The following is a 25,169-nucleotide window of genomic DNA, read 5'->3' as shown; positions in this document are numbered from 1 at the left end:
TGAATCAGTTATACATATACATATGTTCCCATATCTCTTCCCTCTTGCATCTCCCTCCCTCCCACCCTCCCTATCCCACCCCTCTAGGTGGTCACAAAGCACCGAGCTGATCTCCCTGTGCTATGTGGCTGCTTCCCACTAGCTATCTATTTTACATTTGGTAGTGTATATATGTCCATGACACTCTCTCACCCTGTCACATCTCACCCCTCCCCCTCCCCATATCCTCAAGTCCATTCTTTAGTAGGTCTGTGTCTTTATTCCCATCTTGCCACTCGGTTCTTCTTGTCCTTTTTTTTTTTTTTTTCCTTAGATTCCATATATATGTGTTAGCATACGGTATTTGTTTTTCTCTTTCTGACTTACTTCACTCTGTATGACAGACTCTAGGTCCATCCTCCTCACTACAAATAACTCAAGTTCGTTTCTTTTTATGGCTGAGTAATATTCCATTGTATATATGTGCCACATCTTCTTTATCCATTCATCTGTCGATGGACACTTAGGTTGCTTCCACGTCCTGGCTATTGTAAACAGAGCTGCAATGAACGTTGTGGTACATGACTCTTTTTGAATTATGGTTTACTCAGGGTACATGCCCAGTAGTGGGATTGCTGGGTCGTATGGTAGTTCTATTTTTAGTTTTTAAGGAACCTCCATACTGTTCTCCATCGTGACTGTATCAATTTACATCCCCACCAACAGTGCAGAGGGTTCCCTTTTCTCCACACCCTCTCCAGCATTTACTGTTTCTAGATCTTTTGATGATGGCCATTCTGACTGGTGTGAGGTGATACCTCATTGTAGTTTTGATTTGCATTTCTCTAATGATTAAGGATGTTGAGCATTCTTTCATATGTCTGTTGGCCATCTGTATATCTTCTTTGGAGAAATGTCTGTTTAGGTCTTCTGCCCATTTTTGGATTGGGTTGTTTGTTTTTTTGTTATTGAGCTGCATGAGCTGCTTGTAAATCTTGGAGATTAATCCTTTGTCAGTTGCTTCATTTGCAAATATTTTCTCCCATTCTGAGGGTTGTCTTTTGGTCTTGTTTCTGGTTTCCTTTGCTGTGCAAAAGCTTTTAAGTTTCATTAGGTCCCATTTGTTTATTTGTGTTTTTATTTCCATTGCTCTAGGAGCTGGGTCAAAAAGGATCTTGCTGCGATTTATGTCATAGAGTGTTCTGCCTATGTTTTCCTCTAAGAGTTTGATAGTGTCTGGCTTAACATTTAGGTCTTTAATCCATTTTGAGTTTATTTTTGTGTATGGTGTCAGGGAGTGTTCTAGTTTCATACTTTTACATGTACCTGTCCAATTTTCCCAGCACCACTTATTGAAGAGACTGTCTTTTCTCCACTGTATATGCTTGCCTCCTTTATCAAAGATAAGGTGACCATATGTGCGTGGGTTTATCTCTGGGCTTTCTATCCTATTCCATTGATCTATATTTCTGTTTTTGTGCCAGTACCAAACTGTCTTGATTACTGTAGCTTTGTAATATAGTCTGAAGTCAGGGAGCCTGATTCCTCCAGCTCCATTTTTCGTTCTCAAGATTGCTTTGGCTATTCGGGGTCTTTTGTGTCTCCATACAAATTGTGAAATTTTTTGTTCTAGTTCTGTGAAAAATGCCTGTGGTATTTTGATAGGGATTGCATTGAATCTGTAGATTGCTTTGGGTAGTAGAGTCATTTTCACAATGTTGATTCTTCCAATCCAAGAACATGGTATATCTCTCCATCTATTTGTATCATCTTTAATTTCTTTCATCAGTGTCCTATAATTTTCTGCATACAGGTCTTTTGTCTCCTTAGGTAGGTTTATTCCTAGATATTTTATTCTTTTTGTTGCAATGGTAAACGGGAGTGTTTTCTTAATTTCACTTTCAGATTTTTCATCATTAGTATATAGGAATGCAAGAGATTTCTGTGCATCAATTTTGTATCCTGCTACTTTACCAAATTCATTGATTAGCTCTAGTAGTTTTCTAGTGGCAGTTTTTGGATTCTCTATGTATAGTATCATGTCATCTGCAAACAGTGACAGCTTTACTTCTTCTTTTCCGATTTGGATTCCTTTTATTTCTTTTTCTTCTCTGATTGCTGTGGCTAACACTTCCAAAACTATGTTGAATAATAGTGGTGAGAGTGGGCAACCTTGTCTTGTTCCTGATCTTAGTGGAAATGGTTTCAGTTTTTCACCATTGAGGACAATGTTGGCTGTGGGTTTGTCATATATGGCCTTTATTATGTTGAGGAAAGTTCCCTCTATGCCTACTTTCTGCAGGGCTTTTATCATAAATCGGTGTTGAATTTTGTCAAAAGCTTTCTCTGCATCTATTGAGATGATCATATGGTTTTTCTCCTTCAGTTTGTTAATATGATGTATCACATTGATTGATTTTCGTATATTGAAGAATCCTTGCATTCCTGGAATAAACCCCACTTGATCATGGTGTATAATCCTTTTAATGTGCTGTTGGATTCTGTTTGCTAGTATTTTGTTGAGGATTTTTGCATCTATGTTCATCAGTGATATTGGCCTGTAGTTTTCTTTCTTTGTGACATCTTTGTCTGGTTTTGGTATCAGGGTGATGGTGGCCTCGTAGAATGAGTTTGGGAGTGTTCCTCCCTCTGCAATATTTTGGAAGAGTTTGAGAAGGATAGGTGTTAGCTCTTCTCTAAATGTTTGATAGAATTCGCCAGTGAAGCCATCTGGTCCTGGACTTTTGTTTGTTGGAAGATTTTTAATCACAGTTTGAATTTCAGTGCTTGTGATTGGTCTGTTCATATTTTCTATTTCTTCCTGGTTCAGTCTCGGTAGGTTGTGCATTTCTAAGAATCTGTCCATTTCTTCCAGGTTGTCCATTTTATTGGCATAGAGTTGCTTGTAGTAATCTCTCATGATCGTTTGTATTTCTGCAGTGTAAGTGGTTACTTCTCCTTTTTCATTTCTAATTCTATTGATTTGAGTCTTCTCCCTTTTTCTCTTGATGAGTCTGGCTAATGGTTTATCAATTTTGTTTATCTTCTCGAAGAACCAGCTTTTAGTTTCATTGATTTTTGCTGTTGTTTCCTTCATTTCTTTTTCATTTATTTCTGATCTGATCTTTATGATTTCTTTCCTTCTGCTAGCTTTGGGGTTTTTTTGCTCTTCTTTCTCTAATTGCTTTAGGTGCAAGGTTAGGTTGTTTATTCGAGATGTTTCCTGTTTCTTGACGTAGGCTTGTATTGCTATAAACTTCCCTCTTAGAACTGCTTTTGCTGCATCCCATAGGTTTTGGGTCGTCGTGTCTCCATTGTCATTTGTTTCTAGGTATTTTTTGATTTCCCCTTTGATTTCTTCAATGACCACTTCGTTATTAAGTAGTGTATTGTGTAGCCTCCATGTGTTTGTATTTTTTACAGATCTTTTCCTGTAATTGATATCTAGTCTCATAGCGTTGTGGTCGGAAAAGATACTTGATACGATTTTAATTTTCTTAAATTTACCAAGGCTTGATTTGTGACCCAATATATGATCTCTCCTGGAGAATGTTCCATGAGCACTTGAGAAAAATGTGTATTCTGTTGTTTTTGGGTGGAATGTCCTATAAATATCAATTAAGTCCATCTTGTTTAATGTATCATTTAAAGCTTGTGTTTCCTTATTTATTTTCATTTTGGATGATCTGTCCATTGGTGAAAGTGGGGTGTTAAAGTCCCCTACTATGATGGTGTTACTGTCGATTTCCCCTTTTATGGCTGTTAGTATTTGCCTTATGTATTGAGGTGCTCCTATGTTGGGTGCATAAATATTTACAATTGTTATATCTTCCTCTTGGATCGATCCCTTGATCATTATATAGTGTCCTTCTTTGTCTCTTGTAATAGTCTTTATTTTAAAGTCTATTTTGTCTGATATGAGAATTGCTACTCCAGCTTTCTTTTGATTTCCATTTGCATGGAATATCTTTTTCCATCCCCTCACTTTCAGTCTGTATGTGTCTCTAGGTCTGAAGTGGGTCTCTTGTAGACAGCATATATATGGGTCTTGTTTTTGTATCCATTCAGCCAGTCTGTGTCTTTTGGTGGGAGCATTTAATCCATTTACATTTAAGGTAATTATTGATATGTATGTTCCTATTCCCATTTTCTTAAATGTTTTGGGTTTATTGTTGTAGGTATTTTCCTTCTCTTGTGTTTCTTGCCTAGAGAAGTTCCTTTAGCATTTGTTGTAAAGCTGGTTTGGTGGTGCTGAACTCTCTCAGCTTTTGCTTGTCTGTAAAGGTTTTAATTTCTCCATTAAATCTGAATGAGATCCTTGCTGGGTAGAGTAACCTTGGTTGTAGGTTTTTCTCCTTCATCACTTTAAGTATATCCTGCCACTCCCTTCTGGCTTGCAGAGTTTCTGCTGAAAGTTCAGCTGTTAACCTTATGGGGATTCCCTTGTGTGTTATTTGTTGTTTTTCCCTTGCTGCTTTTAATGTGTTTTCTTTATATTTAATTTTTGATAGTTTGATTAATATGTGTCTTGGCATGTTTCTCCTTGGATTTATCCTGTATGGGACTCTCTGTGCTTCCAGGACTTGATTAACTATTTCCTTTCCCATATTAGGGAAGTTTTCAACTATAATCTCTTCAAATATTTTCTCAGTCCCTTTCTTTTTCTCTTCTTCTTCTGGGACCCCTATAATTCGAATGTTGGTGTGTTTAATGTTGTCCCAGAGGTCTCTGAGACTGTCCTCAGTGCTTTTCATTCTTTTTTCTTTATTCTGCTCTGCAGTAGTTATTTCCACTATTTTATCTTCCAGGTCACTTATCCGTTCTTCTGCCTCAGTTATTCTGCTATTGATCCCATCTAGAGTATTTTTAATTTCATTTATTGTGTTTTTCATCGTTGCTTGGTTCCTCTTTAGTTCTTCTACATCCTTGTTAGATGTTTCTTGCATTTTGTGTATTCTATTTCCAAGATTTTGGATCATCTTTACTATCATTATTCTGAATTCTTTTTCAGGTAGATTGCCTATTTCCTCTTCATTTGTTAGGTCTGGTGTGTTTTGACCCTGCTCCTTCACCTGCTGTGTGTTTTTTTGTCTTCTCATTTTGCTTATCTTACTGTGTTTGGGGTCTCCTTTTCACAGGCTGCAGGTTCGTAGTTCCCGTTGTTTTTGGTATCTGTCCCCAGTGGCTAAGGTTGGTTCAGTGGGTTGTGTAGGCTTTCTGGTGGAGGGGAGTAGTGCCTGTGTTCTGGTGGATGAGGTTGGATTTTGTCTTTCTGGTGGGCACATCCACGCCTGGTGGTGTGTTTTGGGGTGTCTGTTGCCTTATTATGATTTTAGGCAGCCTCTCTGCTAATGGATGGGGCTGTGTTCCTGTCTTGCTAGTTGTTTGGCATAGGGTGTCCAGCACTGTAGCTTGCTGGTCATTGAGTGAAGCTGGGTCTTGATGTTGAGATGGAGATCTCTGAGAGATTTTCGCCGTTTGGTATTACGTGGAGCTGGGAGGTCTCTTGTGGACCAGTTTCCTGAAGTTGGCTCTCCCACCTCAGAGGCACAGCCCTGATGCCTGGCTGGAGCACCAAGAGCCTTTCATCCACACAGCTCAGAGTATAAGGGAGAAAAAAATAGAAAGAAAGAAAGAAAGAAAGAAAGAAAGAAAGAAAGAAAGAAAGAAAGAAAGAAAGAAAGAAAGAAAGAAAGAGGATAAAATAAAATAAAATAAAGCTATTATAATAAAAAATAAGAAAAAAATTATTAAGAGTAAATGTATTCAGAAAAAATTTTTTTTAATTTTTAAAAATAGATATATTAATTTTTTATAATAAAAAATAAGAAAATAATTAAGAAAAAATTTATTACGAAAAAAATTTTAATTTTTAAAAATAAAAAATATAAAAAAACTTATTAAAAAATTTTTTTTTAATTTCTAAAAATAGGAAATAAGGAAAAAATTATTAAGAAAACATTTATTAGGAAAAAAAATTTTTTTAAGTAAAAAACAAACAAACAAACAAACAAACAAAAAACGGACGGACCTAACCCTAGGACTAATGGTGAAAGCAAGGCTATACAGACAAAATCTCACCCAGAAGCATACACATATACACTCACAAAAAAAGGAAAAGGGGAAAAATTAATATATCCTGCTCCCAAAGTCCACCTCCTGAATTTGGGATGATTCGTTGTCTATTCAGGTATTCAACAGATGCAGGCACATCAAGTTGTTTGTGGAGCTTTAATCCGCTGCTTCTGAGGCTGCTGGGAGAGATTTCCCTTTCTCTTCTTTGTTCGCACAGCTCCCGGGGTTCAGCTTTGGATTTGGACCCGCCTCTGCATGTAGGTCGCCTGAGGGCATCTGTTCCACGCCCAGACAGAACGGGGTTAAAGGAGCAGCTGCTTCAGGGGCTCTGGCTCACTCAGGCCGGGGGGAGGGAGGGGTACGGAGGAGGCGGGGCGAGCCTGCGGCGGCAGAGGCCGGCGTGACATTGCAGCAGCCCGAGGCGCTCCGTGCGTTCTCCTGGGGAAGTTGTCCCTGGATCACGGGACCCTGGCAGTGGCGGGCTGCACAGGCTCCCAGGAGGGGCGGTGTGGAGAGTGACCTGCGCTCGCACACAGGCTTCTTGGTGGCGGCAGCAGCAGCCCTAGCGTCTCCTGCCCGTCTCTGGGGTCCGCGCTGATAACCGCGGCTCGCGCCCGCCTCTGGGGTCCGCGCTGATAGCTGCGGCTCGCGCCCGTCTCTGGAGTTCGTTTAGGCGGTGCTCTGAATCCGCTCTCCTTGCGTGCTGCGAAACAAAGAGGCAAGAAAAAGTCTCTTGCCGCTTCGGCGGCTGCAGACTTTTTCTCGGGCTCCCTCCCGATTAGCTGTGGCGCACTAGCCGCCTTCAGGCTGTGTTCACGCCGCCAGCCCCAGTCCTCTCCCTGCGATCCGACCGAAGCCCGAGCCTCAGCTCCCAGCCCCCGCCCGCCCCGGCGGCTGAGCAGACAAGCCTCTCGGGCTGGTGAGTGCTGGTCAGCACCGATCCTCCGTGCGGGAATATCTCCACTTTGCCCTCCGCACCCCTGTGGCTGCGCTCTCCTCCGTGGCTCTGAAGCTTCCCCCCTCTGCCACCTGCAGTCTCTGCCCGCGAAGGGGGCTTCCTAGTGAGTGGAAACCTTTCCTCCTTCACGGCTCCCTCCCACTGGTGCAGGTACCGTCCCTATTCTTTTGTCTCTGTTATTTCTTTTTTCTTTTGCCCTACCCAAGTACGTGGGGATTTTCTTGCCTTTTGGGAGGTCTGACGTCTTCTGCCAGCGTTCAGTGGGTGTTCTGTAGGAGCAGTTCCACGTGTAGATGTGTTTCTATTGTATCTGTGGGAAGGAAGGTGATCTCCGCGTCTTACTCTTCCGCCATCTTGCCCCTCTAGGTCGCATTTTCTCTTCTGCATGACTCTAATTAGAGCATTTTTAACTTCTTTGTTTCGAAGACTATATATTAATGGATTCAACATAGGGATAACAATGGTATAGAAAACAGAAGCCACTTGATCCTGTCCCAAGCAGTAGGACTTACCTGGTTTTAAGTAAGTAAAAAGAGTAGTGCCATAAAAGATGGTGACTCCCAGGAGGTGGGAGGCACAAATAGAGAAGGCTTTTCACTTCTCTGAATTGGAAGTAATTTTCAGGCTAGTAGACACGATGGACACATAGTACACAGATATTGTGATAAGAGACACCACTAGGGTGGAGCCAGCAAAAATGGATATTGTGATTTCAGTGTCGTGTGTGCCAGTGCAGGACAGGGCTAATATTGGGGGTGCTTCACAGAAAAGGTGATGGATTACATTGGAGTCGCAGAAATCCAATCTGCTCATGCAAAGCACATTGACAGAGGAGTCCATGAAGCCAGTAAAATAGGATCCAAAGACAAGGGAGCAGCAGTGTCTTGTGGCCATAACTCGGTAATGCAGAGGATTGCAGATAGCTACATAGCGATCATACGCCATTGAGGAGAGAAAAGAACCTTCAGTGGGACTGAAGAGGACAAAGAAATGCATTTGGGTGGAGCAGTTCAGGTATGAAATATACTTGGTGGGAGTCAGTAAGTTTTCTAAGGTTTTAGGGGTGATGATGGTTGAGTAACTGAGGTCAAGAAATGACAGATGACTGAGGAAAAAATACATGGGGGTTTGAAGCTGGAGACATAGGCAGATTATCAACATCATCCCTGCATCCCCCAACAGAGTGATCAGGTATATCAGGAGAAATAGCCTAAAGAGGACCAGCTGGATCTCTTCAGAATATGTCAATCCCATGAGGATGAAGTCAGACATATTCCTTCTACCCGTAGTGTTCAAATGCTGTAAACTGTTGAGAAATCAAATTTAATACTGTGTAGGAATTACTTCAAAAAGATTTGTGTTTCTATGAATGACGTGACATTTATATTAGTTTAGTGTTTCTAGAATGTGATAATAATGAGGGCTGTACAGTGTATGAAGAGAAAAATCTTAATTTGATTGCCAAATATAGAAATAGGTATAAATTGATATTTGGATATAATATAATAAAAGCTAATATATTAAATAATTAGAATAAGCCTGACACTGTTCTAAATGCTTCCTGTTATTAATGCATTTAATCCCCATAAGATTATTATACCATAGGTAGAACTATTAGCCACATTTTTTTAGATGAAAAAAAGGGCACAAAGAATTTAGGTAAGTTATCCTGGGTCAGACCTATTAAATATTGGCTCTGTAATTCTACCAAGATAGACTGCAGAGAGTATGTCCATAATACTATATTCCTATTTGTATTAACTTCAGCAAAACTGAGGAAAAAACTGATAGATATACAATAAACAATGATAGAAGAAGAGTTTTAATGCACCATGTACGTTCTTTTTTTTCCCCAATATGATTTAATACTAATGAAAAATAAATTTCAACCTTAGTGGACTTTAGTAGGGTGTATTAAAATTATAGACCATATATTAGTATTAATTTCCAAAAGACATGTTTTCTCAACTTGACCATTCAAAATTAAATTTCTTCTAAAATTATATTGCTAAAACATGCATGTTGATTGCAGGCCCTGAAAATATCAACACTATATATCAGGTTTCACAAATCCTGGCTTTACTTAGGGTAAGTTCTAAATGATATCTGTAAGCATATTCTTCTGATAATGTACCGTCTTATTGGATCCTAACTAATACCTTCTAATTATGAGAATAATACTTACCGGTAGACAAAGTTGGTGAAAAAAACACTTTCTTCCAATATTATTTGTTTAGAAGTATGTCAACCTCAAATTTTGCTCACAGATAAAATATGTAGACCATTTCTATAATATATTTCTGTAGTATAGTATTTTTTCTTTGAAATAAGTTCTTTTTAAATTTTAGTGCACTCATTTTATTTTATTCTGAGGGAAAAATAAATCAACATAGAAATTTTCTTCAGCTCCTGATCAACTGTAAAATTTGCCAGGAAGTTATGTCTAAAAAGAGTTTCAGGGATCTTCTGGGTACATATGTAAGCAGAGCAGAGTATGGCTTGCCTTTCACCCTGATAATTTGAGAACCTTATATACTGGGGATTGATAATAATGCAACATTTGGTCATCCCTGTGGACCAGTTTCCAAGGAGGATTGCTTAGCATGTCTCCAAGGAAAAAAGTTCAGGGACCAAATGCAGCTATGCTAGGTTTTGAGAAGCTAGTTGTCTTTTCCCTTAGAAGCCACACAATGAAGAGCCTAATAGTTTGGTCTTCCTTTGTGTTGCTCTAAATTGATGCCTGGGGCAGTAGAGAAACTATTTCTAGAGAAATACTTAATTAGTCTATGATTGAAACCATCAGGGATGGAATGACACATTTTTCACAATGAAACTTTTGTATTTAAATGTGTGACACTATTATAGGAGTAAACATGTTCATTAGAAAGAAAATTAAAATATAACAAAATTCAAAAAATGATACAAAAACAATTCAAAACTTTTGTAATATTTAAATGAATTTCTCTAAATTTTTTTGTTCATAGAATGCTTGTTTGTAGGCCTCTAGGTTTGCATAATTATTATCACACAGTATATTCAGTATCCATTCTCATTTTATAACAATAATTTCGTAATGTAATATGACCAATGTTATACTATCCTTTCATAAAACCCATAATTTCATGTATTACACGTTGACTGATACCCCATAACCAACCTCCCTCTAGAAGTGTTCATCAGATGTTAAGTATTATATTGAGGCTTGTTTATCCAAGATGAGGAACCAAAGGAAGTCTCTAAAAAGGGACTGACTTCGAATCAGTTTAAAACATTCCTGTGAATCTTTCATTAATTCATGATCATTAAACCAATTTTCGTGTAGATTTAAAAGTGACTCTTCCAGGAAAGTCTGCTCATACTCCAGAATTTCAGGAGATAATTTGTTGGTGTGGATAATGGAGTTACTTTTGTATGTATTGTATGAACTTTGGAAGGGCAGATCGACTCATCAAAACTAAGTGCTGCTAAAACTGATGTGTAATAAAATTTATGTTTTATGGCAAGACAAGAAAAATTTAAACAAAAAAAATTTTTCTCTGGCCTTTGGCCTCCTCTCTCCCCTTTCCTCTGTATTGTGTATCTGTATTACACATTGACAAAACCTCCCCCATCAGCAGAAATACCTGCTCAACTCTGAAGGGCAACATTCTCCCAGGTTCAAAAAGAAAACTCCTTACAATATAGCATTCCTTATTGATCTCATATGGGGCCACGATGACCCACTACCTATTCTTGCTTAGATCTGGATTGTGTCCACTGTCAATAAAACATCATTTAATGTACAGGCCTCTGTGTCCAAAACTTATATAACTGTCCTTTGACCTCTAAGGGGAAGTTGTTGAAGCTTTCTGAGATGCTGTTCCCAGGTTATAATCCTCAACTTGCCTTGAATAAAATTTTCTATTTCTTTCTTAGAGTGACCAATTATTTTTTTCATCGACACAGGCTTATGAGATAATTAAAAAGCACGCATAAACCTATTTGACAATTGGTAACTTTAGGAGTTAAGCCAAATAAGAGACTAACGGTAATTTTTAATGTAAATGCCCCTCAAAAACCATGGTGGTTGCAAAATTAGCAGGAGCAAGTTTTTCTTGCTTAATATTCTCCCAAGATTGAAATCCATTTTGTTCATGTTCAGTGTTACTTACGATTTCCGGCTATTCTTATACTATTTGTTGTGTCATAGCAGAAACCAAAGCCTGATCAGAGATGTTCAAAATCTCTTTTGATTTAATGATGATATAGTTTCATTCCCTAATTCATTACAGTTTTAATTATGCAATATACGTATTTTTTTTCTTTCTCTCCTGGATTATTCTAGTTATTTTCTTTTTTCTTTGACTGATGAAAGAATTTTTTTTTTTTTTTGGATAAATGCTATTAAATTCTTTTTTGCTTTCTAATTCATTAAATGTTATCTAAGTTCTATCACTTTTTCCCCTACTTTATGAGATTTGTGGGGGACAACAGATAATTTTCCCTCTACCCTTCTAGGCTTTTGGCTGAGATTCACACCCCCTGTAATAGAAGGCAGATTAACAGGAGAAAACAAACAGAAATTTAATAATATGTATACACCCTGTATACATGGGAGATACCCAGGAAAACTGAGTAACTCCCCTAAAAGGCTTCAAACCACTACCTTGATAACCATCTCCAGCAAAAGACAAAATAAGTTGTGAGGAGTGGGAAGGGAGCCAAGAAACTATAATAAACAAGGGTATGTTTGTTAATGCAGATTCAAGTCCATGCCTTATTCATTGAATAGAGATTTAGTCATCTTTCTCTTCATGGTACAGAGAGGGAGACATACTTGCAAATGGAGATTTCCTTTTAAATGTAAATGCCTCTTGCCAAAGGGTAACCTCTACTAGTTTTTAGAACTTCTCCTGTGTCTGCTGCTTTTTAAAAATAGCCAGCTCATGATAATCCTTATGCCAAGGAGGCATATTTTGGTACTGAAAATTCTGCTCCCCTTCAGGTTGAATTTATTGTTTTTTCTCTAGCACCTAGTAATAGGAAAGATATGTATTACAGGTTTAGAGGGAAGGTACAGAAAGAGGAGTTAGAAGAGAGAATGATGAAAGTACACCAGGGATAAATATGAGGAGTATATTGAAATATATACGGACATTTAATCATAACTCTGGACACATAAAATATATTTCTACTTCTTATGATTAATAAGAATAGCATGGCATGTTTCTGCTCTTAGACTAGCAAGGAAACATTAAAACATAAAAATAACAATTAGCTACATAATCTTACTAATACTAAATAAAGTCCTGAAATGATCTACAGAAGAATACACATTCAATGCAAGTGAAAATAAGAATAATACGTATAATTAGAACCATGGTAAACACAAGTAAGTTTCAACAGCTGAAATGTTTCACACAATTATAAAAATTTGTGCATTGTAGTTATAATGCATGAATGAAAATCCATGGTGGAAAAAGAAAGAAAGGGAAACATATCAGTTTAATGATTCTCAGTGATGATGATGAAATATCTTGAGAGCAACCGATCAGAATCAGACACTCTTCTTGGAAGGAAAAAATTCATGTAGACTTAATAAAGGGAATGAGTGATGAGTTCAGACAGTAGCCTCAATAAGTCCCTAAAATAATGCATAGTATATTTCATAAGTTGTCACTTACAATACTTTATAATGTAAAATACATTGTAAAATGAAGTTTGCAGGAGTCAGACACAAGTACTATAGATCAGAGAAGAAAATTGAAAATTTAAAACCAAATATTTACATGTGCACACACAGATCCCTTCACATGAATTATCTTCAGCTGCTCCCAAGACTGAAGGCTGATTATCTTTATCGGAGGTTTGTATGTGATGTATGATTCTTGAGAAGTCCTAACCAGTTGACTCCGATGATTTAAAATCATATAAACAAAGTATAAACCTGTGTACACTCATTTCCACATCTTAACCATTAAGGAGAAAAATCATTTCAAAAGAAATCTGTTAATCACTATGCCTTTTTTAATATATAAATAAGGGGTGATTTTTAAAGATTTCCAGAAATAGAATTTTCAACTAAACTAATGTTTGTTGACTGCTAATATTCACCGGACTGTCCAAATACCAAAGAAAGATATAAACTTGAGTAAGGAGAATCCTTGACCTTAATGAATTCATCACTGCGCTTTCACCAGCAAACAAAAAGCAAAGAAAACATTTACTTACATATTGCATATGTTGCACATTTGCTACATGCTGTGGAGAGCAAAAATATGACTAAGCCAACTCTTCCCTCACAGAGTTTACAATCTTGTTGGAGAGAGAGAAACAATAAAAACACACATTTTTCTTAAAAGCACCTCATCAAATTAATCTTCAATTCCTTTCAATATACATTGAAATATGATTGCCCAACTCCTTTGACTACTACTCAATGATTTAAGCACAGGGAAGGCAGTACTGAGAGCTTCTTCTTTTCCAGGGGTCATTTTGTAACAATGTCTCGAAGAGTTGGTTAAATGAGGTTTACATTGTCTCTTTTCAAGGGAAAAATTTTTAAAACCCAGTTCCTCCTTTTAATTCTATAGACTTAAAGTTTTTCTGCCTGATGTGGAGAATTGAGAATCTCTCAACACACACACACACAGAGATTTAAAAGTTTATATGAAGTCTTTGAACTTAGGGAGGCACATTATGGTGATTAAGAAATTCAACTCTGCTGTTTTTGATGGATTCCATACTCCATTGCATAAACGCATCTCTTTTCTGCGTAATCAAAGATCATTTTTTGCAGATAAATGATCAAACTTTTAGCTGTTATGGCAAAATGAATCCACATTACTAAGAGATTTCTGTATATTACACAATGTCTCTTGTAATCGCTAGTCATTACTGAAATAACTTCAACCATTTGCCCCTCCAACCCGGGACTTATATTTGCTTTTGTTAATTCTGCACTCTTTCCTTTGCTCTCCAGTTATCAGCTATCATTTCTTGTTAATAATATTTGAGTCATCATCACTTAATCTACTAATTTTCTACTCTCACTTTGTCAATGACTGAGAAAACAGGATGTCAAAGCATATGAAAAGTCAATTTAATAATGGTTTAACATGTAGTGTGATAACATGCTCACACAAGAATGATCATGGACGAATTTAGTCACCGTTCAGAAGCTTTCTTTACTAATTTGTGCAGGTCTATATCTGAATAATTTGTGTACTGAAATGAACTCCCTACACGGTGATTCAGTATTCCATAGGAACAGAAAGATGATAATTCACCTCCCATGTGTTATTATTTAGTTTGTGTCATGCGTTTGGGGGTTACTCTACTATTTTCCTAATTGCTGTAGCAATTGAATGCCTGAAGCCATGCAGATTTGCTTTAACTGCAACATGCAGAGATTTGTCATGGAAACAGTTTTCTATGTATGACTCTCCGGAGAGTATTTTTTATGTCTTTGTTCCTCACACTACAGATGCGTGGATTCAGCATTGGAATGACAGTGGTATAGAATACAGTTGCCACCTGTGTCTGGGTCAGGGATGATGTGTTATCAGGCTGCAAATATGTGAAAATCAGGGACCCATAGAAGATGGTCACCCCCACGAGGTGGGAGGCACAGGTGGAAAAGGCTTTCTGTCTGCCTGCTGCAGACTGGATCTTCAGGATGGCTGAGATGATGGCAATGTAGGTGATTGTGGTGAGGAAGAGAGAACTAAGCAGGGTGAACCCGGCTAAAACGAAGATCACCATTTCTGTGCTGAATGCATGCACGCAGGAAAGCGCCAAAAAAGCTGTGGTGTCACAGAAAAATGATTGATGCTGACATAACAGAATGCCAAACTGCTGATCACACAGATGTCTACCAGAGAACTGGTGAAGCCTACCTTCTGCAATTTGTGACTGCCCTATTTTCTTTCCTTCTCTTTCATGGCTGTGATACTTTTCAAGATTACTAGCCAAGTATTTTACAGGATGTCTCTCAATTTAAGTTAGCCTGGTGTTTGCTCCTGATTAACTTGAAGTTATTCATTACGGGAAAAAGTACCAGTGAGACGATACATATGCCCTTTTCATATTATCAGAGGACACATGATGTTGTTAAGTGATATTATTAGTGATGTTAAATTTGGTAACTTAATTAGTGTCTGCCAGACTTTCTTTCTTTCTTTCTTTCTTTCTTTCTTTCTTTCTTTCTTTCTTTCTTTCTTTCTTTCTTTCTTTCTTTCTTTCTTTTTGGCTGTGTTGGGTCTTCGTTTCTGTGCGAGGGCTTTCTCTAGTTGCGGCGAGCGAGGGCCACTCTTCATCGCGGTGCGCGGGCCTCTCACTGTCGCGGCCTCTCTTGTTGCGGAGCACAGGCTCCAGACGCGCAGGCTCAGTAATTGTGGCTCACGGGCCTAGTCGCTCCGCGGCATGTGGGATCTTCCCAGACCAGGGCTCGAACCCGTGTCCCCTGCATTGGCAGGCAGATTCTCAACCACTGCGCCACCAGGGAAGCCCCCAGACTTCTTTACTGTAAAGTTACAATTTTTACTTTGTCGTATATATATATATTATTTTCTTCCATATACATAATATACACATATGTGTACCTATGTATATTACATATATATGTATACATATATATGTTTATTATGAATATGGAAGAAATTTTAGATTTTGTATATATTTCATTTATACTTTTTGGCTTCCATCAATATGTTGCCTCTACTGATGACTGCTATGTTGTTTTCTAAATTTCCATTTCCCTTTATTCTTTCAATATATTTTAATTGTAGTTATTCTGTAACGAACAATTCTTTCTTCCTCATGTATTTAGTTAGTTAGCTAGTTACTTATACTAATATGCACACATTGATACTTATTTCTTTCTTTGGGATTATTATTTGATTAGTTGCTCAAGTTATTCTAGTTTTGCTAACAAAACCATCATTCAGTTAGCTCCTGGTGCTTTGCTTTTTGACATGCTCTTGTCCTTTTTTTGCCATGCTCTTGTCCTTTTTTGCCTGTTTGTTTTGTTTTCACTTCTTACATCCTGGGAGCACAATGTACTCCAGGTTCATCTTATACTTTCATGGACTCAGCTCTAGAAACAACCACTTCTCCAAGGATCCCTGCTATATTTTATGAGAGGGTGGCATTTGGGAACCAGGATCTGGACATCATATTCTATTTTCATGTGTGAATTTGTATTTTGCACTTAAGAATATGTCACAAATCTTTAACATTTTAATGCTTTTAAATTTTAAGTCTTTGTCATTATAACTTTTCAAATGAAGACTCTATGCTGTGGTTAAAAATGTTTAGATTTGGGAACCATAATTTTGAGTTGGTTTCCAGAAATATCATTTACTAGCTTTATGACCATCTGAAAATGTCTTAATCTCTTTGATCCTCAGTGTCCTTGTCTGCAAAGTGACAATAGTGGTACCTGCCTCATGCGTTTGTGAAGATGAAATTAAATAACACATATAAAATATCTTGCATGATAATGAGATTATACTAGGTAGTCAGTCAATATTCCCTGCTCTCAATATAAATGGCCTTATAATAATCTATTATATCAATACATCCACATTTATTAAACTGTTTCTTCCACTGTTGGACTTTCACATTAATCACAATTTTCCTTTATTTTTAAAAAGTAATGCAGAATACACATTGATTTCTATTCTTTAGATAAATAACCAGAGGTCGTACTGAGGGGACAAAACTACACCTTTCTGCTACATATTAGTGTGAGGCCTTCTGGACCAGTCTGCCAAATTTTAACTTCCATGAGCATTGTCCTTGACCATCAGTTTCAACATAACCTTGCCTACACTGACCATTTACATCTTATCAAGTTTCATATTTAACAGAGCATGATCAATCAAAGGTTATCTTATTAGATGTTTATTTCATCACTATGTGTGAAGAACACTTCTTTATATCATTGTTTACTATTTATATGACCATCACTTTAAATATTATTGAAAATCTGACTCCAATAAGTGGCTGTAATTTTTGTTTGTTTGTTTGTTTGTTTTTTAATTGTACTAAATAGAAAAACTTCTAATTTTTAAATTATGTTCAAAATTTACTTACTCTTCAATATCAAATATGCTAGGACATAAAGGTAAGAAAACAATCCTTTGAAATAATTAACTCACCAATTTATTAAATTAGTAAATATTGAGCACCTACTATGTAATAAGCACTTTTCCAGTTATCCTAGAACTACGAAGTTAAATATGAGGCAGTCTTTTCCTTATAGGAATAAACAGCCCAGAAGAGGAATTAGAAGTAAAAACAAATATTTACAGTTAATTTTCACAATGCAATGTGCAATGATAGAACAATGCAGGAAATAATCCAATTTTCTCAAGAAAGTTATCAAGAACATCTCTGGAGTGGTAGGAATTCTTGCCCTTGGTTTTTGAGAATCATTACTGCACTGTAGAGAAAAGATTCTAAACAAAATGACAGATGTTTGCAAGGGCAAGGAGAAAAGAATTTACATCACAGTAATTTGAAGAAATAAGACATTTACTATATATGATCTATAGTATGGGGTTGGGGAATGAAGAGGCAATAAGAGGAAATGTAAAATCTAAAGATAAGTGTAAACAGGCTAAGCAATTTGGACTTCTTATTGAAAAAGGAGAAAATATATGGCACTAGGAAAAGAATTATGACCACAACCTTTGTTCTAGGATAAAAATGAAGATATATTAAATGGAAACTAGGCAAATTGCAATGGAATAAGTCAGAAATCTACTTCAATAGTTAGGATCCGAGAACATGGGGACTTGAACAGAGACAGCACCAATGATGATTAATAAAGAAGGGAAAACTTATTTCAAGGGCATTTGGGGACAGAGCGACAACACTTAATCCAATAAATATTTGGATAAAGTAAGAGTGATGAACCTAGGCTGGCAATTAGGGATTTAGCTGGTGTGACTGATTGGAAACATATTTAATCAGAAAAAAATAATATAAGAATAGAAATTGGGTGCAGGGACATTGCTAAGATTATTTTTAAATGCTGGGTTTGAGATACTTGAAGGACATTCAGAAAAAAAGCTATTTTTCTTGGGTGAGATATAAAATGATCAGACATCTAATAAAAGTACAAATATATCTCTTACTCAGACGTTCTTAGTTATCTTAGCTTTTAAGACAAATTGCATTGTAACACTATGTGTAATAAAAGGAGAACTGGCCTGAAATTCAGAATGCCACTATTCCAGAGTCTAGAACAATATCTCACCCATATTGTGCCTCATATATATTCCCTTGATGAATAAATATTATAGGTTGGAAACTGTGAAAACCATTTTACTTAATTCAATTAAGGGACACATAAACAGAGATAGCATTTTCTGTGTAAATATTAGTTACTGTTTAGATTTTCTAGTCTATTACTTCCTTTAAATATTTTTCCTCTTCTTTCTATTAGTCTATTTTGCTATTCTTTTCTAGTTTGTTTATTTGTTTACTAAAATGTTTTTGTACTTTGGAAATATATTTAGTTTTAAAAATTCCTGCTATATTAACCCTGTTATCCCCACATTTTAGGTGCTATCTCTTAATTTCCTATTATGAGAAATATTGGATTAACAAGTAGTTGAAGTTCTGTTGGACTGCCTTTAAACTTATATTCATATTTTTCTTTTGTTCGTTGCTTGTTTCCATTTATCCTGCCATGAAGTACTGTTGATAAGCTTGATATGGGTGCTTGGCTAACCTTTAAAAGAAACAAGATCTTTCGGTCTGGATCTGCATAAAGAAATATTAACTTTAATAAATAATTTAATACTGATCTTTCTTTGTTAACTTAGAACACATTATATGTTTCCTATGGGAAGTTTCAAATCACCTTTCATTTCAGGAGAAAAAATCTTGAGTATAGTTTGTGATAACTCTTCTGTTTCTTTGGCTTGGTTTTCATCTTTGGAGAATTAAAATATATGCATGTTCTGCTTTCTTCATCTATATATTCTGCCTTTCTTATATTTTTCTGACTGTATTTTTCTTTTTTTGGATGTGTTCACTTTTGAAAAAATTTTCCTATGACCTTTTCCCCCTTATCTCATGTAAATAACATTTAGAGGTATATAAAGGTAGGAACTCTCTTGAGAAATAATATACACACCATAAATTTCACCTGCATTATATTATATATTCAAAATGTATAATTCATGATGTGTAATATGTTTAAAGGGTTATATATGTTCATCACTCCTAAAAGAATCCTTGCAGCAGCTAGCAGTTATTCTCCATACTCTCCCCCCCAAAACTAGGAACTACTATCAACTTTCTGTATATCAGTTTGCCTATTCTGGATATTTCATGTGAGTGGCATCATATAGTATGTTGTGTTTTGTAACTAAGGTATTTCCTTAAAATAAAGTTTTTAAAGTTCACCCACCCATGGTGTAGGATGTATAAGTATTTCATTTCTTCTTTATTGCCATACTATACTCCATTGCATGGATACATCACATTTCATTTATTCATTCATCATCTGATGGCCATTTGGGTTGTTTCTACTCTTTGGCTATCATTCATAATGCTTATGAACATTTTCAGGCAAGTGCTTAAGTGAATTTATGCTTTCAGTGAACTTGGTTGATACTGAAGAGTAGGCCCAAGCCCAGATGGTTTCACTGGTGTATTGTACCAGGCATTAAAAAGAAAAATCAATTCTTTCAACAATGCAGAAAAGGACAACATGTGGTAGACAACAGATCAACAACACAGAAGAAACCTATTTTCCAGGATTACTCTGAAAAAGAACCATCCTCATACCCTAGTCAGCTAATCTCTGCGAGGTTATAACCAAGGACGCTTCTTTTTTCTTAGTTGAGCCACTCTGTTTCTGAATCCCATTGTTACACCAGGATAGCCTGTACCCTGACTATTACAAACTCTCTTCTGAGAACAATATCATCAATAGATAAACTCTTCTTTCTTTTGTGGAGTTTTCCTTCTGTGAATAGGACTGTGCCTGTATGTTGGAGAAGATTTAGCTAGTAGTGCCCAAATCACGTTGCCTTCTATCAGCACTTCTAGAGAATATCTGCCAGAAATATACACCTTTCCACAATCCCCGGTATTTTATTTAAAGCTTTCTTTAATATAGTAATGAATTCTATTTTTTTCATCTCTGATGATCATAGTATAATTAGGTAGAAAATGTCGTATCAGAGAGTCTGATGAAGAATATGAACACTAGGGTTAGACTATCTGGGCTCAAATGTGAACTTGTTCTTTAACTAGTGAAGTGACCATGAACCCAGTTATTTAATCTGTGTGGTCTCCAGTTTCAAGATCTGTAAATTGCAACCTTCAGATACATTTATTGAGGTATATATCTAGGCGCTGGGGATACAATGTTGGACAAAGTAAGCGAGAATCCTGCACTCATTAAGCTTATATGATAGTGTGTGGGACGAGGCAGACAAGACACAAAATGCTTTAGCAAAACATATAAAATGTTAGCTAGACATAACTGCTATGGAAAACAGAGGAGGCATAAAAGGGGGGAGGGAACAGGTACAGTTTTTAAATCCGATGGTAAGGATGTTTTTATTAAGAATAGAATAAGAAAAAAGCATGCAGCTGTCTATGAAAAGGAAGTTTCAGAATGAGGAAATAGAAAAATTCCAAGTAGTGTCAGGACTAATGTGTACAGAAGAGTTAGGATGTCATGTGGTCTAATCAAAGTGAGTATGAGTGATAGAATAGGAAGGAATGAGTTCATAGAGGTAGGAGTGGGGACAAAGTCATTGTGGACCAGTGGGCCCTCGTGAAGGTTTTCATTTTCACTGTTAGTATGATGAGAAGTCTTGTAGGATTTGTGAAGAAAGTGATATAATCCAACTTATTGTTTAACAGTATTGCTCTGGCTCTTATATTGACACTTAGATTCAAGAGGGATATGGCCAGAGAAAAGCCAGGAGGCTGCAGCAATAATTTTAAGACTGAGATGATGGATTTTTGGGTCAGGATGGTAGCAGAAAAAATGTTGAGAAGTAGTCAGACTCCAAACATATTCTGTATTTTGAATCAACATAATATGCTGATAGATTGGATGTAAGGTATGTGAGATAAAGAGAAAATTTCAGGATTCCTTTTAAGACTTTGTCTGAATAGGTAGAAAGACTTGAGAAAACATGTAGATATTGCTGGTACCTACCTGAAAGTTACCTTGTGAAGATCAATTGTTTTCGTTCTATATCTAAAGCTCCTTAAATGTTGACTGGCACATGGTAAGTGCTTAGCAAAATATGTTATCACCATTATAGCAATCAATTATTGGGAAGTAAACACAGCTGTTTATGTTTTGGGCATGTTCTATTCTTGTGTTATTTCCTCTATCATGAGTTGATAAGTAGCATTTTGGCATGGCATCATAATAAAGCATATTACGTTTTAAATTACTTCAGACCACATTTTACATAAAGTACAATATGGACTAATATAACAAGGAATGTTCAGGGCAAATGCAAAAGTCTAAATCTTTTATATTCCCCATAGATTATATTACACATGTGTAATGATAGTACATAAATGGTTTCCAAACTGTATTGTAGAAGAATAGGTAGCCTTAATTTAATTAGAGTTTAGTTTACTTTAATTATAATTTTTCCAAGTTAAGTGTTGTCCACAAAAAACATAGAACCTGTTGACCATATTTGCCAACACAAACCAACAGGGTACATTTACTAATCATAGAACTAGAAATGAAAGAATGGTAAAAACAAAGTTTGTAAAAAAGACTAGAAAAATGAAAAGAGCCCATTAATATAGGAAATGACATATGCTTATAAAAGATGAGAGAGGAGCCAAAAAAAGTATATTATTGGGCTTCCCTGGTGGCGCAGTGGTTCAGAATCCGCCTGCCAATTCAGGGGACACGGGTTTGAGCCCTGGTCCGGCAAGATCCCACATGCTGTGGAGCAACTAAACCCGTGCGCCACAACTACTGAGCCTGTGCTCTAGAGCCCGTGCTCCGCAACAAGAGAAGCCACTGCAATGAGAAGCCTGCGCACTAGAGTGAAGAGTAACCCCAGCTCGCCGCAACTAGAGAAAGACGGCGCACAGCAACGAAGACCCAACACAGCCAAAAATAAATAAAATTTAAAAAAAAAAAAGAGTTGACACATTTTTTAAAAACGTATATTATTAAACCACTGGAAGCAAAAACATATAGCAATAGCTGTAAATATAGATTGTAGGAAACATGGATATCAGAATAAAAAATCATAATAATTTCAAATGGCACTCATATATGATAAGGGAATTTTTTAAATAAATGAAGTATTGGAAAATAATGCTTATTTTAAAAACTTGAGTAAATTTGTTGACAATTTTGAATAGGTAAAAATAATTTCAACTTTTAACTCCTAAAAGAAAGTCTGCACTTCTGCATCTAATTTTTGACATTTAAAACATTTGTAAGAAAAATAATCATACATAGTTTTGCAGAGAAAACAATCTAAATTTCAAAAAATAAATTTTTTTATAATCATTATTTTTTGAATAAAAACTACCTAGTTACTAAAGTTTAAACAAAAAAAATGAAATACTTGGAAAATGAAAAATATATTCTTAAATGACCTTTAAATAGCAGAGAAAATTAAAATTACAAACTAAGATTATGTACAAGAATAATTTTAAAATAAATTTTAGCTCTCTACCTGACTAAAGTTTGTGGATTGCCACATCTGAATTCATTGTAAGGTAGTAGCTGAACAACTTGTCTCTGTTAAACCCTTTAAAACAAATGAGTCAAGCAATTAATTCAAGAGTTTATTTTTAATGATCATAACAAACCTATAGAAATCAGGAGAACGGTAATGATGTTCTGAAATACACAGAATTTCAACAATAAGGCAGTTTACTGAAGGTTCCTGACACATCACAGAAAGGGAGGGTTTTAAAATGTTTTCAGAGAGCCCCCAGGAGCTATCACTGCATGCAGATTTTTAACCTGATGAATTTACAAACCTTTCATGTTCAAAGCATGGCAAAACGAGAGTCTCAATTTTCCCCATGTACCAAAAGCACATTCACCTTAAATTTCAATGACAAAGGAATAATCAAATGTTAAACTTGTAAGTGTACACAGAAAGCTGCAAAAAAGGACATAGGAAATGACAGAAATATTGCTCATGTATATAATATATACATAAATACATAACTATCAATCTGGAAGGACACATACAAAGCTGTTAATAACTTTTAGGGCATTTGTATTTTCTTAAATTTTTCCATGTTTTCAAACTTTCTCCAATATAAACATATTCCATTCTAAACCAAAATTGTGAAGTGCTGACTTTTTCCTTAGCTGTTTGTGTGTTTGTCCTTTAAATCAACCAAAAGAAATTTATAAATCACAAGTGAATATTCTTTAATAAAAAGCCATCATACACTAAAACTACTGCAGGAATGTGAATCTTCTAACGATAATGACCAGCTTTTATTAGGACTGCCTTAAATGCTTCACGTCCATTATCTGATTTAATCTTTACAATAACACTATGGACCTGCAACTGTTATTTATCTTGTGCAGTTGAAGAAACTTGAGGCTTAAAGTTTCAGTGATTTTTTAAAGGGTTATGCAGCTATAAGGGTAGCTAGGGTCCAAATCCTGGAATGTTTGGTTCCAAAGTAAGTGCTCTTAATCACTCTGCTATGTTGCTTCTCCACAAATTAAATGAAATGGTTTCTGAAACTGGTATCATTGTTCCCAAAATGGAGCTCTTTTCAAGCATAACAATTTCTGAAGTTAGATTATGCATGGGATTTAGTACGATATAGTTTTAAATGTGACAACTGTACCTTTGCATTTTGCAAATCAGTTGCCTTTAAAACCATATATATTTGGACCATGGATTTAACATATTTCATGGATTACAATTACAATGTGTATTTCTAAAGGCATAGTCTTTGAAATGCCAAAGATCATATTTGGTCAAGCAAAGGATGGTTTAAGAGAATAAATAAATAAATAATAAATAAATAAATAAATAAATAAATAAATTTGTTTCTGGAGAAAGAGCAAGGAAATACACTATAGGGAAGAAAAAAAGAAAAGATGAGCTTAAAAGTTTAGCTTCAGTCTTATTTTATGCTTGGAGCTCTTTCCCTTCTGCGTGACTCTAATGAGAGCCTTTTTTACTTCTTTGTTTTGAAGACTATATAAAAGTGGATTCAGCATGGGGATGACAATAGTATAAAAAACAGAAGCCACTTGATCCTTTCTCAAGGAGTAGTACTTACTTGGTTTTAAATAAGTAAAAACCAAAGTGCTATAAAAGATGGTAACTCCCAGGAGATGGGAGGCACAAGTAGAGAAGGCTTTTCGCTTCCCTGAAGTGGAAGTAATTTTCAGGATAGTAGACAGGATGGACACATAGGACACAGATATTGTGATAAGAGACACCACTAGGGTGGAGCCAGCGAAAATGGATATTGTGATTTCAATGTCCTGTGTGTCAGTGCAGGACAGGGCTAAAATTGGGGGTGTTTCACAGAAAAAGTGATGGATTATATTGGAGTCGCAGAAATCCAATCTGCTCATGCAAAGCACATTGACAAAGGAGCCCATGAAGCCAATAAAATAGGATCCAAAGACTAGGGAGCAGCAGCGTCTTGTGGACATAACCACTGGGTAATGCAGAGGATTGCAGATGGCTACATAGCGATCATAGGCCATTGAGGAGAGAAGAAAACATTCAGTGGCACCCAAGAAGATAAAGCAATTCATCTGGGTGAAGCAGTTCAGGTATGAAATATACTTGGTGGAAGTCAGTAAGTTTTGTAAGGTTTTAGGGGTGATGACGGTTGAGTAACTGAGGTCAAGAAATGACAGGTGACTGAGGAAAAAGTACATGGGGGTGTGAAGCTGGAGATCCAGGTGGATTATCAACATCATCCCTGCATTCAGCAACACAGTGATCAGGTATATCAGGAGAAATAGCGTAAAGAGGACCAGCTGGATCTCTTCAGAATCTGTCAGTCCCATGAGGATGAAGTCAGACACATGTGTGCTATTCCTTCTACCCATAGTGTTCAAATGCTCTAAACTGTTGAGAAATCAAAGTTGATACTTAGCAGGAATTACTTCAAGAAGATTTGTGTTTCTATGCTTGACATGACATAGTTATATTAG

General features: G+C 36.3%; 2 protein-coding genes across 2 annotated transcripts; both read right to left on the bottom strand.

The window, feature by feature from the left end:
- Positions 1-3,193: 3,193 nt before the first annotated feature.
- LOC137772269 (olfactory receptor 8H1-like) lies at positions 3,194-23,049 on the bottom strand (the record flags this gene model as incomplete). Its single annotated transcript, XM_068556126.1, is given in 3 exon segments — positions 3,194-3,214; positions 7,400-8,318; positions 23,003-23,049. Coding segments are annotated over 3 exon segments (987 nt in total), but the record flags the coding sequence as incomplete, so codon positions are not given.
- A 1,049-nt stretch (positions 23,050-24,098) lies between these two features.
- Positions 24,099-25,064, bottom strand: LOC137772268 (olfactory receptor 8H1-like). The gene has a single exon (XM_068556124.1). It carries the CDS (start codon positions 25,062-25,064, stop codon positions 24,099-24,101), a length of 966 nt encoding a protein of 321 aa, XP_068412225.1.
- Between the last annotated feature and the right edge of the window lie 105 nt (positions 25,065-25,169).

The sequence above is a fragment of the Eschrichtius robustus genome, chromosome 11, assembly GCF_028021215.1.
Source record: "Eschrichtius robustus isolate mEscRob2 chromosome 11, mEscRob2.pri, whole genome shotgun sequence".
Lineage (NCBI taxonomy): Eukaryota > Metazoa > Chordata > Mammalia > Artiodactyla > Eschrichtiidae > Eschrichtius > Eschrichtius robustus.
Note: the sequence above shows the minus strand (reverse complement) of the source record. Positions and strands in the feature narration are given on the sequence as shown.

What these genes read in the sequence shown, in the direction of transcription:
- LOC137772268 (XM_068556124.1), bottom strand. Translation starts at nt 25,064, where the DNA reads ATGGGTAGAAGGAATAGCACACATGTGTCTGACTTCATCCTCATGGGA.